This window comes from Trichomonas vaginalis, chromosome IV, assembly GCF_026262505.1.
Source record: "Trichomonas vaginalis G3 chromosome IV, whole genome shotgun sequence".
NCBI classification, from domain to species: domain Eukaryota; phylum Parabasalia; order Trichomonadida; family Trichomonadidae; genus Trichomonas; species Trichomonas vaginalis.
Genome location: NC_067206.1, coordinates 31,000,058 through 31,018,899, shown reverse-complemented (window position 1 = coordinate 31,018,899; position 18,842 = coordinate 31,000,058). Strand labels below are relative to the sequence as shown.

Below are 18,842 nucleotides of genomic sequence, written 5' to 3'. Positions count from 1 at the left end.
TCAGTTTCAATCTCAAGTATCTCAAAAGTAAGGCTCTATTTTTTGCCATGTAAAGTGTCACTTTACTGTCAAGCCGTTTTTATCGTTTTCGTTTACAACAATTTCACTTAATTTTATCGAAGAAACTGGGTAGTTTTCGTATTTATCTATCTCTGTTTTACCTGTTAATGAACATTCCATGGCCGATCTGAAGATTGGATGCTCGTAATTTCGAAATTCTTCAAATTCAGTTAAAAATGGCACCAAAACTATTGGAGATTCGAAAAATTCAGCGATATCTATTAAACTAGATGAGTAAGGTGGATGATGAGCAATAATAAATGGAATTCTGTGCTGAACAAAAGCTTCGCAGTAAGATTTTATTGTTTTCACGGTTTGGCGCTCGTTGTAGCTTACAAAACCTTTAGAAGTGTATCTGTGTTGCGTTGGCTGTGTGCAAATGATTGCTTTTGTGATTTTTGAGGAAAAATTTGATAAAATTTCCATCAGCGGGGCAGGATCGAAATTTATGATACCACTGAGCTCTATATATTGCTTATGTTGGCTTTTTAGTAATTTCTTTATTGAACTCCCTAATTCTGTGTTACTTCCAACAATAAGAACATAATCTAAGTCCAATTCCATTGAATATGGGTTTATATTGAACAATCTTAAAAATTCTTTAGTGTAATTTTTCCTGTCTATGCATCCAGTTTGATTATTAATTTTCATCTCTTTGTATTGAAACAATGTAGCATTAATTTGCATATCATTTGGTATTGTAATTGATTCCCAGTTATTCCTTGTAGTTGTTACTATATCAATCCGATTTTCAGAATCATTTTTTCCAAATTTTGAAGTTGAAACAGTAACAACCGGCAAGAAAAACGCGCATACAAGTAATGTCAATACAAGCACGTTTCTCGCCCAGTCTTTTGTTGATCGTGGAAAAAAAAATCGGAAAAATTTCATTTTTTAGAAAATTGTTTACAAATCTCTCTACCGAGATTCAGTTGAAATTACCAAAATTTTCATGTTTGTCTAGATGATCCAATCTATGTCTAGGCTTGCATTTTATTCAATCTATACCTTCCAATAATGAAGAATAAATATCTCCATATCTATAATTCTTAAAATCAACTTCATTCAAATACCATTCTTAATATTTCACAATGCTTTTATGAGTATTTGATAGTTCAGCTAATTTGGAAGAAATTACTTTATGATCGAATATATCCTGTTAACGAAATCGAAAACAATACATTTTATAGGTAGAACTTGAATTTCATATATGTGACATATCTATAACACTTTGTAAAACTTTATAATCGTAACAAATTATATTGGAAAAATTTGGCATAATATAATAAGATGAGATTTAGATATACTTAATATAGAAAATTAGCATGAACTATTTGTACATGATCTACTTTTAATAGTATTAAACTATAAAAATATGAGATGTACAAAAACACAGAAAAAAAGTTTTCCAGCTAAAAGTGACAATTGAATTTTTTGATAAAAAAAACTAGAAAAAAAAATGAGTTCTCCGCCACGTCTTCCTTTACCTCTTGGACCATGTCTTGTTGCCAACACTGTTAGAGAATCTCCTAACTCGTGTGACAACACTGATGGGGAGTTTATTGTCTATCAAGGCTCACAAGTAACAAATCCATCAGGAGTAACTTATACGCTTGTCGATAAAGTAGGCGAAGGTCATTTTGGAAATGTCTATGAGGTGAATAGAAATTCCGAAAACGACAATAACCAAAGCTTCGCCATGAAAATATCAAAGGCCGAACAAAATTCTATAGAACAGTTTAATTACGAAACGCTAGTTATGCAATACGTATGTTTTCGAGTTCTTCGTACATAAAGAAACAGACATTTTAGTCTGTTTTCTTTTTGGAAAAAAAAACGAAGAATTTTTTAAAAAAAATTTACTAACACACAGATTAATCAAAATGCACGTGGTAACAATCAATACTACATTCCATTTATGCACGATAATTTTATGTATAATGGACATCTCTGCATCATTTTAGATTTAGGTGGTCCAAATCTCTACAATGTCTTGGCCTCCAGGAATTTTGAAGGACTCTCCCTTGCTAACATACAGACGATAGCTCGAGATCTATTCATGGCTCTAGTGGCTATTCATCGAATTGGAGTTATTCACACCGACATCAAACCAGAGAATATCGTACAAACTAATCCGTTCTCTGTGCATGTGAAGCTCATAGATTTCGGTAACAGCATTACTTTAAACAATACCTATGAGCAATACTTCCAAACAAGATATTATCGCGCTCCTGAAACAGTTCTTCAACTGAACATAGATACAAAAATTGACATATGGTCACTCGGTTGCGTCCTGTGTGAGCTCTTCCTCGGACTCCCAATTCTGCCCGCAATGAACGAATATCACTTGGTTAGCCTCATCGAGCAGACAATTGGACCGTTCCCTACGAACATGGTGGAGCAGAGCGTAAGGCGCAACGCGATGTTTGATACTGACTATACCGTCAAATCTGCTCAAACAATTTCCCAAGAAGAACCTGATATGTCATTCGAATCTTTCGAACCTTACTTCGTTTATACGCAACTCAGGGATATCCTGGAGAATTATCCAGTCGATTCGTCCTTCAATGAAGAGAGAGAAAGATTAGAAATACAGAGAAGAGACCAGTTCATTAATTTGGTCATACAAATGCTCAAAATTGACCCTGATGATAGATTGTCGGCTGAAGAAGCTTTAGCTCATCCATTTATGCATCTTCATTTCGATTAGCTTCTCTGTTTACCAAAAATCTCACAGCGTCCTGGAAACGGGATGCAACCTACCAACGGAATTTGGGCAGACTTTCGCCCTTTGACCGGATTTTGATTTCATTGTTTTGATTAGCCGGAGAAAAGTCACATCCAATGTAGAAATTTTTAATACATGACGTGAATTACTACAGAATTTCCTCTGGAAAATGAGTTTCGGCACGAAATAATCAGAACAATCTGAAATTTCCCACCTTGCATTGTTTGGAAGTCCTCGTATATGCAGTGTTATTGTCTTATACATAGCTTTTAATGCTTATGGAATAAATAATTCTTATATTTTTTGAAAAATTAAAATCATCTCAAATTTTTCTTCAAAATGCTTTCATTGGCATATGTTATTCGTTATCTTATTGTTGGATTTCAATAAATAAAGGTGAAAATTTAAACAATACAAACAAAAAATTTAATATAATGAACAAAAAATATATAAAAGATTATGGATTTGGTTCAAGCTTGGACTTTGACAGCATATTAATATCAGGAACAGACATAGACTTGAAATTCTGGTGCGTTTTTGTGAATTGAACAGATTGACTTCTTAAAACTTGATTCTTTCTCAAAGGGAACTCGTCAACGAACTGAGTGGCTGGGAATATGATTCCTGAGTTTGTAAAACAAGAAAGCAACGCAACAAAATTATTTTGAAGATGCTTTTCTTTGGAAGCGTCAAGAAGGCATCGAACTGTTCGACTATTGATCAGCTGGAACTGGGCGGACCCTGGTTCAAGCTCTACGTCGTGAACAGAAGTAATTATCTTTTTTGCGTTCAAATAAGGGGATCCTGATGGATGTATATTAAGGGCTGTGCAGATGATCTGTAGTATAAGCTGATGGACTGATTTTTGGCTGAATTCTGTGAAATTATTTATTGAATTCGTGACCCATTGAGGAATTGATGGGAGATTTACTCTTTTTATGGTCAAAGAGTCGATATCTATGTAAACATGCGCTTCTATATCGGAATTTGTGATCTTACTTAATAAAGATGAGTGTATTCCGACAATAAATGGAGCTGGAGACTGAACTGTCTCTAGAATTGATAAAGGAAGTATTGGAGCGAAGATATGAAACCATTTGAGTGGATGAACTAAGCAGTATAACGCAAAACAAAATTGGGATAATTCATTCAAGTCTGAAGAAACAATCATGAAGGGAGCATCAGTCAGCATATCGAATATAATCGATCCAATGGTAAAAAGGTCGAATCTTGATGTTATTGGCTTCAAAATTTGCGATTGATAAGATGACAACGATGATTTCCAAAGATACTGAACAGAATCCATCGAAGTAATCGCTAGTGGATTTGAGTAAAGTGTTTCAAAGAAATGTTGGGTGGCAGGGATACTATTTAATAATAATGATCGAGCAATTTTAAGTGCTTCATCGAAAACATCATAGTGGTAGTACTGAGAAATGATACAAATACAGCATTGTTGGTTTAAATCGAATTCTTTCAATTGATATGAAGTTTGATCCAATAAACAAAAAGCATTATAGAATGACTCGTCTTCTGTTCGAAATCTAAATACAAATGTCAATGGTCCTGATATAGGAATTTCAGTTGGATAACAAAATTGAATTAATGTGTTCAATTTCATCTCCGAAAAGTCATCTGTTGTAAACAATGTCTTCATTGTTGTCTTCTGGATAATACCAGCCCACTTGAAAAGCGGCTGCTTTTTAGGACAAAAGAATTCATGACTCATAAACGAATGTAAAAACCTTTTTATTTTTCGAGTCCTCCCTGAGAGTGAAATTTTAGTTGAAAGTCGGAAATATGAGAAATGTTAATGGCCAGAAAACAAATGATTTAATTTGAAGGTATATGACCAATTTTGCTTCAAAATCGACATGGAAAAATTAATTTCCAGAAAAGGTTGGGACTTAAAAGGAAATTTTGCGATTGTTTATAATCTCATCGATATAAGGTGTAAACCCTCTGGAAATCAATGTATGAACAAAAAGCGTAAATTTTTCAATCTCAAAAATAAGAGAATTATCAAAATTCGAAATATAGAAGCTATTTAAAAGTGCAAGAGCAGTCTGGGATATTGAAGCTTATTGATGATTTCAGATTCCTCAACAAATGAAATTGACCAAATATCCTCTAAAAATTGTGTGAAAGAGATATTATTTCTAGCATGATTTGGATGACAATATTATATGAGTCAATGAAAACAGCGATTGTCAAATGACAGACAGAAAAACGAATATTGAAAACTAAATAAAATGATATGGATTTTATTGGATGTTACTGTATGTATTGTCGATTTATACAATAATAAGTTGATTTTTCAAAGTGAAATGAAATCTTAGAAAGCACTATTGAAAAATTAAAAAGCTATTAAAAATCAATTTTGGTCTTAATTTTGGATTACATTTACTAAATTAAGAAAGAATAATTGGCTGATTTGTTTTTAACGGATAAGACTCTCAAATAAGAAATGTATAGAATGGTATCAATATTCATATTTTGAAAATAACAGATATTTTATATTACATTCAATTCAATTGTTTCGATTTTTGAGAACTTCGATTGAAGGGACAATTCAATTTGATTGCAAACCATTTTAGTCACATATCGATATTATTTTCAAATGTATCATACTTTATCATTTGTGGACAAAATGATGATTGATAACACCTTGAATTATTACTATTTTCAGGCGACAACAGTTTGCGTTTATTCTAAAATCTAGGTATTATTCATTTGTTTGGTTAGTTTTATATGGCAATATTTTTTTATAGATATTCAATATTTCCTCAATAAAACTATAATCGATAATTTATTCAAAATTTTTCAAACTATGAAATCTCTTAATACATTTGTATCCTTAAAATAAATTTGACTACCGGATTTCTAAAATTGAATTGTAACATTTTCAGATCTATTCAATTTGCTCATTTTTATTCTATCCTCTTTTTCCGCAATGAAGTGTCAACTAAATCTTAAATGGTTAACAGGAGTTGTTAAGTCATTCTATGTACATTCACTCGATACATTCCAAACTATATTAGAGAGAGAGCTCATCATTTCTGAAGGAATGATAACGCGTCTCTTCTATCAAGGAAAAGAGGTACCACTTAATATAACAGTAGGATGTTTAGGTATTACTTCCAAATCTGTTATCATTGTTTACCAGAAATTTGTTTGTTCAGTCAAAAAAGAAAGTCATTCAGCTCCTCATTCGGTTGTTAGATTTTCAAAGGATCCCAAACATAATACTCAAGTGAAGAGACAGATTCTTAATGATATTTGTAACAAATCTATAGATCATTTGTATTCCATGTTGGAATTACAAACTAAGAAAAATATATTATTTACAGAAGGATACAGTCGTCACCTAAACATGCAAAATCAGATAGATCCAGACGAATTAACTATAAATCTTGACTACGAGTCTAAGATATCAACAGAGCCACTCCCGATGCCCTGTAATCATTGTACTTGCAATTGTAATTCAGTACATATAGATGATAGTGATCTCCTTGAGACTACCTTACATGTTGCTAAGAAATCAGAAAATAGTAATGTTTGATTAATAAATGTGTTGTATATATTATTGCATTTACCCTATCTTCGTTTTTACCCTTATCCTCTTTCCATATTTCGCTTCCAGATACAAGTTACAGATTTTGAAAATTTTGAAAGGTGGGATACTATCCATGTCATAGCAAATACTGGTATGATATGGAATTTGGAAATAATCGTTTTATTGAATTGAAATCCAACTTTACTGGAGTTAAATGGAAATCTTATGGTGAAAAAATGTAAAACAGACAAATGTAGAGGCAAATCTACTAACGATGTAGGCATGAATAACAAAATTTTACAAACGTTTTTCAAAAAGAACCTAAAAAAATGGAAGAAAAGTCACCTCGACGTCGACCTCCACGTCCCGTTGAGATAGGAATGGGTCCGAGATCCCGTACTGCGCGTTCTTCCAGAAAAAGTCTTTCATCTCCGCCTGAATCTCCGAGAGAAATAATTCAAGACCAAAATAAGGCAAAAACCGAAAATATTATATTATCAGAGACTGCAAAATCCGAAGAAATACATGTTCATTTACCAGAACCACCTGCAGCTGAAGAATCAATTCGTCCTCGAAGATTTTCAGCAAGACAGCAGTTCTTGAATGATATTGATGGTTATTTAAGCAGAGAACTATCAAAAGCATCTAGTGATGCTGACAGAATATATGTTTACAAGCGCGCTTTTGATTTTTTGGAATCAGAATTTCAATTATGTCGACCATTACTTGATAGAATTAAAAAACAATACGATGAAACGAGTGCAGCACTTCTCGCCCGAAAACGTGAATTAGTTGCAGATTCTTCAACTATTGCTGATGCAGAAGATTCTTACGCTGATTTCGTTACACAAATGAGGAAGGCGAGAAATCAGGAGTTCAAAGAGATGCAGATAGAATCAGAACACTTGTTAGATGAGTTAACAGAGCTGAGACTTCAAAGATCTTCACTTATGAAAGATTTGGATAAACTTAAATCCCAAAATGCAGAATTGACTACACTAGAGAAAAGCCAATTAGAAAATATAGCTGATTACAATGCAAAATTGCAGATTCTTCAAGATGATATCAAAATAACAGAAAGAGATACGACAGAAGTACGTAAAAACTTGATCTCTCTTGAAGAGAAACTGGAAAAGACCAACACTAGTACAAAAGATCTCGAAAATACACATAATCAACTATTACAGAAGATAGAAGCCATGAAACAAAAGAAACTCGAAGCCGAACAGAGGCTTTCTGTTGCACAATCACAGCTTTCAGAAAGCGAAAAGAAACTAATTGAAGTTGATCGAAATATCACTTCATTGGAGAGAGATAAGAGCAACAACATCCAGAAACTTCAATCAATGACTGAGAGACAGAATAAAGTTGAAGATAAAATGCGTTCAATGCTTGCAGATATCGGAATTAAAGACGATAATAAAACTATTGCGGAATTAATCAAGATGCTTGCCAAAGATCAAAACTCATGATCTTGTTATTGTATTTCATTAAACTTTTCTTTGTTTTTTATGTTTTTTTAACCATATTGTATTATTTTTACGATGAAACTTAAAATTATTCTTAATCACATTAACCACAAAGACCTTACATATACCCTTATTCACATACTTAACTGATTTAAGTTTCGATGGTTAAATGACTCTTATTGCTTAATTATTTTATAGTTAAGATAACTCTTAGAAAGCTCTAGGATAATTTAAAGTACTCATATGGGGCAAGATATGGGTATTCATGTATTTCAAGCTCAATTCAACTTAAGAATAAAAAAATAAAATTATATCTCAAAAATAATCATAGGAATGTTGTAAGTATATTTGCCTTAAACTCAAGAACACATGTAGTTATTCGTAGTCTCATTATTTTCAAAAGTAACGATGGTGTAAAATATATCTCAAATAAATCTCAAATATAATGTGGCAAAGGATGAACCAAATGTAGTTATCGAAGGTTTGAGAGATGAATAATGGCGAAAATAAATGAAACACGTAGTTTTTGGTTTCGAAATGTAAATTTGATTGTGAAAAGTTGGAGTAAATGTCCGATGACAAGCATGGTTAATTTTGGTGGGTAATGTTTCCATATTCCGTTTGCGAATTAACGTGTAGTTGCCGGTGAAAAATGAAATCACCTATGTCAGTGTAAAAAATAAATTATGGAGTGGTCAATTAACTTTTGAGTGATGTATGATATGCTAATAGTCCCAATAATTGATAAAATATACGAAACTGTGAGCCAGTATTTCACCGACGATAAACACAGTCAATTTTTATCAACTGATGGGTAGGAACTGGAGTGCTTCGGAAGACGCCGAGCTGATCAAATTGACGAGGAAATACGGCAAGCAGTGGGGCGTCATCGCCAGCCACATGAAAAATAGAAGCCCTGCACAAGTTTTAGCCCGTTGGGAAAAATGTCTTGATCCCGTTATAGTCAAGGGTCCTTTCACGGAGCAGGAAGATGAACTCATCAGGCAGTTTGTAAAAGAAAATGGACCTCAAAATTGGCCGAAAATTACTTCTTTCCTTCCAAATCGAAGCCCAAAGCAATGCAGAGAAAGATGGTTCAACCATCTCGATCCATCAGTCATAAAGCACGCATGGACTCCCGAAGAGGATGAAACAATCTTCCGCAACTACCAGAAACTCGGACCAAAGTGGTCAGTCATCGCGAAACTGATCCCCGGACGTACGGATAACGCCATCAAGAATAGGTGGAACTCGTCCCTCTCCAAGAGAATATCAGTACTCCCTGGTAAAAAGGAGGTCTTGTTACCTGATAAATCGAAGAAGAGAAAGAACGTCGAAGAACCTAAGAAGGAAGAGGAAAAATCACCGGCAAAAGCCGAGATACCTTTCGACCCATTCTCGATTCCATCTCCACACTTGACAAGGAGCGATAGTAGCCGATTGAATTCTCCTGATACTCCAATGATGGGATTCAACACGACACCGGGCGCTTTCGGAGGCTTGATAATCTCCCCAGTGCTTGCCGTGCATCCAGTTGGTTGTTACCTTTTCTAATTTTAATAAAGACGTTCTTGTATATACATTTGGCGCGCCATTTTGAAGTTTAACGTAAATAACCTAAAAAGTAAATTCAAAAATTGTGAGAAAACCGTAGTATAGAATTTATTAATAAATCGATAATATTAATACATTTCAAATGTATAATAAAATTCTATAAAATCAATGAAATTTTACAGATTTATTATGGTGCTTGCGAATTATTTATAAATGAACTCTGCTATCTCTATTTAATCGTATCATGTAGGAAATAAGTCCATCGGGTGAAATTTTTCGTCAGATAATTTGATGAAACTGGTAAATCATTGATATTTTCTGCTATTCTGACCCAGATGAGGCCCAAGGTTATATACGTATAAGACATAAATTCCAAAAAAAAAATCCAAAATTCTAAAAATGATTATCATTTCAACAATTTCAGCAACCGTAAATTTAAAAACAAATTTTTTTGGAATTAAAAATATTTATTTCCATTTTTTAGAGTGAATAAAGGAAAGTTTTGAGCATTTAAATAAGTATATGCGAAACATTTTAGTTATTAAAAATATTATCTCATAAATAATTCCATTTATACTGCTTTTGTGTTCAATATAAATTTATTTCACTTTGAAAAACTTCTTGCTATAACGAACAATTAAATACATACATAAGTACACTCGTTAATGATATGAATTATGGTGATTGATGAAAAATCAAAAGAAAACAGCATTTAAAATACATAGGCAACTAAATTTGGTCTACATTCCATATTTAGGCATGCCTTATCTAATAGATCTTATACTTATATCAGCCTCATGTTTCACACTTCACGCCGGTATTATCGAAAAAATAACATTTTTTTTATGATGAATTTATCATAACCATGGTAAACGATACCCAAGGAGTTGTTTATACGAAATACGACGACTTTGCAATGTGTGGAACGAACCAATCTGATGTTGCAAATAATGCTGGGAAAAATATCGCTTCATCTACTATCTATATCCAAAATTTTATCGAAGATCTGCCTGTTAAGCAAATTGGTAGTGCAGCATTTATATCAAATAAAATTATTACTTCAATACATATTCCCATCAACATTGAATACATTTTCTTTGATGTCATTTCTTATTGCACTGATCTCCAACACATATACTTTGAAGAGGGAAGCCATCTGTTTTATATTTATCAAGGCTCGATTTATTTTCTAGAAAAATTAAAATATCTACGTCTTCCCAGGACAGTTTCAGTAGTTCCGGCTAATTTATCCTTGGGAGCAAATCCAAATTTTGAAACTTTGATTTATTGTGGATTAGCAATCTTCCCAATAGGAACATTTATGAGAGCCAATGTACCTAATGCTCATTATTGTCCCAAAACCATCTATGTGCTGAATGATTATCCAAGTGATAATTTTGGAGGATGCGATAACCTAAAGAGGATGAGCCAATGTGACATTTTGCCTCCAATACCATGTGGTACAGTAAGAAATAACAAATACAATTGTAATCACTTTTTTTCATTTTCATATCTTTATGTATTTATTTATCTTTGAATTATTTATTAAATTATCAGCTTTTTCTACAAAATACGATAAATTCTATACTTTTGAAATCATATACCTTTGATTCTCAAAGAACATTAGTTGGCTTAGTTTCATTTATAGTAAAGTTCATATATCAACCCTTTACATACAAAATAAATCATTACAAAGCATTGCATTACTTAATACAACACTTTATTATCTGCTTTATAAAAATTAACTATATTAAGTCAAATATTTATTATTCAATTATACTTGCCTTTAATTTACATTATTATCCTTTCAAATTATATTTTTTGACTTAGAATTCGTGATTTTGAATGATTTGATTTAACAGATAGGGAATCAGTCCATATCACTTGGAAATACTTCTTTTTGTGTCATTGAAATATAATTGCTAGGATATTTATATGCCCCAAAGGCACTCAAAAGACAAAATTTCTGGTCATACTGTGATGTTGGTCAGAATTTGATCAATCTTCAAAAATATTTGTGTGGATGTGGCAGGGAACTTAGTGGCATTGATTGATAAATTAGTTAGCTGAGAATGCGTTATGACAGAAACATGATAAGGGAGTTTGGTTTAGCATTAGAATAAGATACATATTTGAATCTATTTTCACAAGATAAAAGAGCTTAATGACGAGAAAATATCGTTCGACGTTGATTTTGTTTTATATTCGTATTTATTCAGAGTATTTTGATTGTTATTAGATATAATATGAAATTATTATGATCGAAATCTCAATTTTATGGTCATTTTTTAACGATCAAGCAAGAGCAACGTGAAATCGCATTTATTTTGAGTTATTATTCTCAGCCAATGGGATATTATATAATTTTCGAGTAAAAGTTGTTGACTAATTTTCTTAGAGAGAAGTTTAATTTTTGTCAAATCTCAACGTTGATCTCAATTATTTTTATCGAGAATTTTAATCTACCATATAAGATCATTAAAATAATCACATAAATATTTTGGCGGATTAAATTCATTCATTCAAATATCATGGCTAAACATTTATATTAATTTAAAAAATTAAAATTTATAAATACAATTTAAAAATAACAAGTTTTATAATTTGTCCAGAAAAATAATTTGAGAGCTCGAGCTAACGTTTATCTCAATTCTCACAAAAATCAAATCTTCGGTAATTTTTAAAATGCTATTAAACTCAAGAATTAATCCATTTATCATATAATTTATAAGATTTTAAATTGAGATGTTAAAGTTTTTCATAACATTCAAAAATCTGACATGTTTTTAGCAAATATATTTAGAATCATTTCCTTATTCTAAATTAAACAAAATTAATTAGAATATAAATTTGTTTGAACACTTGTAAACTATTCAAAAAATAAGCTCTGATTTAAGGGTCCACTGTAAGGCCAAATAAGGCCTATCGTCGTCCCAAAAATATTGCTCAAGATGATGTTTTTACTAAGGCCCAAAACTTAAAAAAACACAAAAAAATTAACTTTACTCTTTTGAGATCCTTATCAGATGTGCAACAATTTGATGCAGTATCGCAATTCGAATCCGATTTTTTAATGTAGATGTACTCTAACATTCTTGAAAAAATGCAAAATGATATTAATCAAGCTTTTCATTTCTGTATCATACACGAAACAAAATCATTCATTATACTAAAATTTATCAAAGTTTGAATAATGAAAAAAATAATATCTAAATTTTTACATTGAGTCGGCTATTGATATGGTCAATATTAAATCGTTTAAAAATGGGCATTGGCCAGAATAATACCCACTAAAATACACATTTTTTAAAATTTTATCAATTTGTTTTGGTATATCTTTATGATAATGAATAAAATGTTGCATGCTAAGATCAGTCAGAATGTAAACCTCTCAATTTTATTGTTGTGGGAAGTATCTCAATTCCTTCAAAAAAATTGAAAAACTATTTAATTTTAAAAATATAATACTTTTAATTAGTTAATTAATTGGAGATATTTTTAAAAAATCACTTTTGATAATACTTTTGAGAACTTTAATTAAAAAAATATATTCAAAAATATCCAGGATATCAAGAGGGAATTGTTCCTTATGAGGTATATAGTTATGATGTATACCTCATAAGGAACAATTCCCTCCTTAAAATCGTAGACATTTTTATACTTATTAATCAACCATTCAAAATCATATTCCTCTGAAAAGTTATTTTATTAAAAATTTAGAATTTTAATAAATATAGAGTTTGAATTTCATACAATACCTATATATTTTCAATAATGGAATTTGAAAACCATTCTCAAAAGTTCTCAGAAAACCTTTTTTTCATTAATTTTAAGAAATCTGAGTATTAAATTAAGTAATAAATTCGTTTGACACTACTTTAATTTTTAAATTCAAAAAATTATATGTGCTTCTTAAAATGACTCAAAAAAATTTTATTATAAAATAATATATAATATTAAAAATCCCACAACATTTTTTACTTTAGATAATCGTACTTCCTCGACGATTAATTTCCACTCAATTTCTATCGTTGACCGAACTTAGCATGCAACAAAAATGCTTATCTTTCATTAAGTCAATACATAATTTATGCTGAAACACAAAAAATAACACGAAAATTTTTTGCCAACATTTCAAAACTAAGGATAATGCTTTGAATATATAAACAATAATACTTTGTCTAGAGAATTAAATTTGTGCTATCCAATTGTCAATTCTTTGAATTTTTTATAAAATGCACGATATTCCGGCATTAGCCGAGAAAGGGACAGACTAGCCCATTGTCACTTTTTAATTTAGCAAATGAACGCTTATGGAGTGGAGTTTTTGGGTAAATCTGATTTGCTTATAAATGAAATAAAATTAAAAGAAACCATATTGGCATTATATTATGCAAAAATAAATAATCTTACTTAGTACTTTTAAAGTTAATTTCAGAAAAAATTTGACACAATGGTATCCGGCACATACAAGTGGTGTACAACCAAAATATAAGTTGGTTTAAACATATATTGCTATATCTCATGATCTTACTTAGTACTTTTAAAGTTAATTTCAGAAAAAATTTGACACAATGGTATCCGGCACATACAAGTGGTGTACAACCAAAATATAAGTTGGTTTAAACATATATTGCTATATCTCATGATCTTACTTAGTACTTTTAAAGTTAATTTCAGAAAAAATTTGACACAATGGTATCCGGCACATACAAGTGGTGTACAACCAAAATTTCATATCCCTAGTTTTACATTTATGTTTAGTTTTATTTCACCTAATTTTCAAAGATCATAATTGAATTAGATGGCCAAGCTATTCAAAACACGACCAAGCTTATCAAAATAAGACCAATATATTCAAAATTCTTTATTCTTTCAAATCATTTCATTTTAATGCAGATCCAAGATCACGAACTCACATATATCGAGTTGCTTAAGTATGGAGTGCAACAAGAAATACAAGCAGGTTGTAGTTATTCATATAAAACTAGGAAAGAAAGAAATCAAATCCAATTTAATTGTAAGTGGCCGAATTGTCCATGTCGCTTCCTTGTTGATACACTTCCCGATGACAAGTACCACATACGAAAATGTATTAACACCCACAATCATTCTGCCCCTTTTCCAAACAAATCACAACAAATTACATCATATTTTTATAGATCTTATTTAACAAGATATTTTGAATCAAATCAAGACCGTGTTTACGCACAATTAAGGTGTTTCAAAGATCTTAATATCCCATTTGATAGTGGGATCATTCCGGAAATGTTTCAACAATCTACAGATGCTTTAAAAAAGTTTTCTAAACGCCTTCATGCAATCAATACCCGTTTCTCAGCGGATGATGTTACATCTCTTGCAATTTTTGTCGACATGGTTAAGAGTCATTCTCCGGATGATCTCATCGAGTTTATTCACGAGCCAGATCGTATGATTTTCTATTACGCCCCATTCGAAGCAAATGCTTTTTCACATCAAATACAAACTTATCACATTGATTCCACTTATAAGCTCTTGCGCTCTCGCATACCATTTTATGCCGTCACTGGCAAATTCGCGGAATCAATTGTTTTTCCGTTTTTGTATTTTTTCGTTTGGCCCGACACAAGTGAAAATATACAAGTTTGTCTCACAGCATATTTTGGCTCCATCAATCGCGAACCATCTTATTTTTCAATGGACTGCGCACCTCAAATCACAAATGCTGTTGAAACAGCCATCCCCTTATGCCAGATCATTTGGTGTGGCGTTCATGTGTTGCGCGCTGTCATGAGAAAGGCTGAAAAGTTTCAAGATCGTTCCAACTTCGAAACTTTCTATAACTTAATGAAGTTATTGGTCTTTGGTTCTGAAGAGGAAGAAATTGATCCTGATGAAGTTTACAACAATTTAGAAGAAATTTTAAATGAGGAACCTGCTGCCCGTGAATACTTTGACCGACAGTGGCGCCATCATCTTGACAGGTGGATGCTTCGCTATAGAAATGAAGGAGATGGAACAAACAACATCTCGGAATCACATTTCAAGGTTTTGAAGCACCAGTACTTCCCAGAAAGGCGAAATCTTCGACTCGATGAACTTGTCATCGAGTTATATTCCAGTGTTGTTCCTTCATTCCTGATTAAGTTGCAAATTAAAGGTCTGGATTCAGAGAGAAGTGTTAAAGTTATCAAAAAAGTCACAAGAGATTTCGAAGAAATGACACAATTTAAAAAAGTCGAATGCATCAGTATGCTTGAAGCTGTTCAGAAAGGTCTGAAAAATGATACACTTGATCCCAACATTGTTTACTCAACATTAAAAATATTATTGCAAAGAAAACATTTGATTTAATAAACATTTAATTTATTATAATTAATTTTTTATTACAGTATAGTAAAAAATGCTATAAATAAATTATTATATTTTATTAAAATGTGACTTTTAATAGTAAGTGAATAAAATAAATCAGGAATTGGGAAAGAAATAAGGTTAATTAAAAATAATGAAAATTACAAGTTTAAGGTTAATGAAAAGTGACAATGGGCGAGTTTGTCCCCCACTCGCATTAGCCTGAGTATGGTAAATTATATTCTTACATAAATGACCCAACAAGTAAAACCAGATAAAATAGATTATCGAATTTTAGAGGATGGTGTTCCTGTTTATATTCAAAGATTTAAAGGGAAGCAATATTATAGAATTGTTAATCCTGAATACATAAAACATTTATTTAAAAAGGAAGACTGCGAATTATTAAACGCTCATGAATATGAAAATGCTAAATCAAAACTGAGGTATAAATATATTGGAAGTGATGAAAGGTGTAAAGATAAAGATAAAGTTTATTCGGTTTCATATAATAACTGGCACACGTTAGGGATAAGAAAACATTTAGGAGATTATGGTAAAAGTTCCGAATTCTTTAAATCTAGTATGTGCGACATTATTAAATAAATTAGTAATAATTATTTTCATGAATGAAAGATTCACTACCATAATGAAATAAAAAATAAAAAAATAAACTTTAAAAATTCATGTCTTACATTTATGAATAATTTATAAAAAGTTTTTATTCCTACAATTCCTATATTACCATTAATAAAAAGAATATATTTTTGACGAAGTGAAGATTCGCACTTCGTCACAAAACTCCGAAAGAGTGGGGGACAAACTCGCCCATTGTCACTTTTCATTAACCTTAAACTTGTAATTTTCATTATTTTTAATTAACCTTATTTCTTTCCCAATTCCTGATTTATTTTATTCACTTACTATTAAAAGTCACATTTTAATAAAAAAAAAAAAAAAAAAAAAAAAAAAAAAAGGATTGGGGCTTCCAGGCACTTCGTGCCCTCTAGCCCCGAAGATGTTTTGTCACTTTTCTGTCACTTTTCAGGAAAAAACATTTTTATTATATATATAAAATGAATTTTACAAAACCACCGTTACCCTTCTTTGGAAATAAGAGTAGATGTAAAGATATTCTATTGAGAGAACTTAAGAAACTACCGAATGGTCTAACATTTGTAGATTTGTTCGGTGGAAGTTTCTATATATCCCATTTGTGCCATATAATATTTCCAGACTCAAAGATTATATGCAATGACTTCGACAACTATATGAACCGTCTCAAACATATACCAGACACAAACAAAATATTGAAAGAGTTAAAAGAAAAGATACCTATAGGTAAGATGGAACGTATACCATTAGATAAGAAAAATATTGTGAGAGAGGTTTTGAAAAAAGCAGAATATATAGACTGGGATAGTATATCTGCTAGACTATTATATAGTGGTTCTATAAGAGTTCATGACATTGAAACACTTATGTCAAAAGTTTTATATCTTAACTATACAAATGTTTTCAAAGAGAACATAGAAAAATATACTGAGGGTATAGAGTTTGTGAGATGTCATTGGACAGAGTTGTATGAAAAATATAAAAACAAGGAAAATGTTTTCTTTATAGTGGACCCGCCGTTCTATAACACATACGATTTTCAATACCAAGTAGACTGGACTTTGAGAGACTCTTTAGAAACTTTAGACGTTTTACATAACCATCCATGCTTTTACTTTACATCCGATAAAAGTGGTTTGGAAACCGTTATGAGATGGTTAGAGGACATACATGACTATGAGTTTATATATGACAAGATAGAATATGAGAGAGGTCCTATAAACTGGAGAAAGTGTCATAACAAAGAAATTTTATTAGTAAGTAAATGTGGTTTGAAATAGGACTACTTGTTTTAGGTTTTTTCCATTGTGTCATTTATTATTTGACGTGGCAGAAAGATATAGAGAATATGAAGATGAACCAATGCCTGCAAATGTCCAGTATATGTACTCGTAAGAGATATTTTTATCTAATATTAAATGGACGCACAGAACTTAGCGAATGCACAGCAACCTGGACAACCAAACCCAGAGAATATTCCAAATGAAGTTAGAATACAAACTGCAATGGCAAACTATGGTCAAGTGCCAACAGATGTACAAATGCAAACTGCCATGTCAAATGACGCTGCGTTAGGTTTGCCACCATGGTATGCAAATATGAGATGGAAAGAGTTTTATACAAACCCTGAAGTGGGATATAAACAACTTTATGCAGATGACGCGAACACAGGAGTTGACCCAGAATATGTTTTCTACCAGAGGAGAAACAGAATGTATGAGCTCCAGTTAAAGAATGCTATGGAACTCAACAGGAAACGTAAGAGACTAGGTGGACATTAGATTTTTACATATAGTAAAATGGGTTTCTTCAGTAAGATAGGAAACTTCTTTCGAAATGTTGGAAGAGGTATATGGAATGGAATAAAAACCGTAGGAAGAGGAATTTGGAACGGAGTCAAAAATATTGGTAAAAGAGTAGGTCAGTTCGTTGGTATTATACCTAAAGACCCTGAACCAGAAGAACAAGCTCCTGTTATACAACAGCCTGAACCTGCACCACAGTCTAGTTGGCAACCAAATCCAACACCTCAACCGTATTAAAAAATTATATTTTTACCGTTCGATAGTAGTTGTATATGAAACTAAGTTCTAAGTAAAACGCATGGTATAATGGAATTATTCTCTTTCTTCCATCTGTAGTAAACCATACTTGAAAGTCTGAAATACTTCCACTTGGTGGTTCGTATAACTTTGTAGGTTTTTCGTAAAAGTCATTTGCCAAGCATAAAAAAGAGTTTTGTGCACCAGAAAATGAAGCATGAACTATAATAGCATCTGAGTCGAAAACATTTTCATATGTTCCATTAGGGTTTTCGACTTCATAAAAGTTCGGGTGTACTGGATATTCTGCAGGCTGATTTAACATCCTCAAAAATCTATACCATGCCAAGTTGTTATATTTTGTAGAAATATAAACGTCTTCTCCAAGGTCTTCTATTCTATTGATTTTAACAGTTGCATTTTTCCTGTCATATATAATATCGAGATGGTACTCTCCTTCGTCAATGTTGTACTGTTTTGCATAT

General features: G+C 31.6%; 8 protein-coding genes across 8 annotated transcripts, besides 6 other annotated features; 7 read left to right on the top strand and 1 right to left on the bottom strand.

Moving 5' to 3' along the window:
- Positions 1 to 100: part of a mobile genetic element that runs on past the window's edge.
- A 1,401-nt stretch (positions 101 to 1,501) lies between these two features.
- Positions 1,502 to 3,080, top strand: TVAGG3_0199570 (protein kinase; the record flags this gene model as incomplete). Its single annotated transcript, XM_001319725.1, has 2 exons — positions 1,520 to 1,828; positions 1,934 to 2,770. The coding sequence occupies 2 exons, from the start codon at positions 1,520 to 1,522 to the stop codon at positions 2,768 to 2,770; spliced, it is 1,146 nt and encodes a 381-aa protein (XP_001319760.1).
- Positions 3,081 to 3,230: 150 nt separating this feature from the next.
- On the bottom strand, positions 3,231 to 4,673 carry TVAGG3_0199560 (Rab guanyl-nucleotide exchange factor protein; the record flags this gene model as incomplete). Its single annotated transcript, XM_001319726.1, has 1 exon — positions 3,246 to 4,517. One exon carries the CDS (start codon positions 4,515 to 4,517, stop codon positions 3,246 to 3,248), a length of 1,272 nt encoding a protein of 423 aa, XP_001319761.1.
- Positions 4,674 to 5,696: 1,023 nt separating this feature from the next.
- TVAGG3_0199550 (uncharacterized protein) lies at positions 5,697 to 6,401 on the top strand (the record flags this gene model as incomplete). The annotated part of the gene is made up of 1 exon (XM_001319727.1): positions 5,742 to 6,350. One exon carries the CDS (start codon positions 5,742 to 5,744, stop codon positions 6,348 to 6,350), a length of 609 nt encoding a protein of 202 aa, XP_001319762.1.
- Positions 6,402 to 6,465: 64 nt separating this feature from the next.
- Positions 6,466 to 7,949, top strand: TVAGG3_0199540 (translin-associated factor X-interacting N-terminus family; the record flags this gene model as incomplete). Its single annotated transcript, XM_001319728.1, has 1 exon — positions 6,674 to 7,816. The coding sequence occupies one exon, from the start codon at positions 6,674 to 6,676 to the stop codon at positions 7,814 to 7,816; it is 1,143 nt and encodes a 380-aa protein (XP_001319763.1).
- Positions 7,950 to 8,621: 672 nt separating this feature from the next.
- On the top strand, positions 8,622 to 9,455 carry TVAGG3_0199530 (RNA polymerase II transcription regulator recruiting protein; the record flags this gene model as incomplete). Its single annotated transcript, XM_001319729.1, has 1 exon — positions 8,624 to 9,367. The coding sequence occupies one exon, from the start codon at positions 8,624 to 8,626 to the stop codon at positions 9,365 to 9,367; it is 744 nt and encodes a 247-aa protein (XP_001319764.1).
- A 4,171-nt stretch (positions 9,456 to 13,626) lies between these two features.
- Positions 13,627 to 13,664: a terminal%2Cinverted (terminal inverted repeat of MuDR-5_TvMULE4 transposon ID:TVAGG3_0199510).
- Positions 13,627 to 15,914: a mobile genetic element.
- On the top strand, positions 14,261 to 15,215 carry TVAGG3_0199520 (MULE transposase domain-containing protein; the record flags this gene model as incomplete). The annotated part of the gene is made up of 1 exon (XM_001319730.2): positions 14,261 to 15,215. A coding segment is annotated over one exon (955 nt), but the record flags the coding sequence as incomplete, so codon positions are not given.
- Positions 15,878 to 15,914: a terminal%2Cinverted (terminal inverted repeat of MuDR-5_TvMULE4 transposon ID:TVAGG3_0199510).
- Positions 15,915 to 16,509: 595 nt separating this feature from the next.
- Positions 16,510 to 16,546: a terminal%2Cinverted (terminal inverted repeat of MuDR-5_TvMULE4 transposon ID:TVAGG3_0199500).
- Positions 16,510 to 16,657: a mobile genetic element.
- Positions 16,658 to 17,733: 1,076 nt separating this feature from the next.
- TVAGG3_0199490 (uncharacterized protein) lies at positions 17,734 to 18,096 on the top strand (the record flags this gene model as incomplete). Its single annotated transcript, XM_051226284.1, has 1 exon — positions 17,734 to 18,096. The coding sequence occupies one exon, from the start codon at positions 17,734 to 17,736 to the stop codon at positions 18,094 to 18,096; it is 363 nt and encodes a 120-aa protein (XP_051111270.1).
- Positions 18,097 to 18,114: 18 nt separating this feature from the next.
- Positions 18,115 to 18,357, top strand: TVAGG3_0199480 (serine threonine-protein phosphatase family; the record flags this gene model as incomplete). Its single annotated transcript, XM_051226283.1, has 1 exon — positions 18,115 to 18,357. One exon carries the CDS (start codon positions 18,115 to 18,117, stop codon positions 18,355 to 18,357), a length of 243 nt encoding a protein of 80 aa, XP_051111269.1.
- Between the last annotated feature and the right edge of the window lie 485 nt (positions 18,358 to 18,842).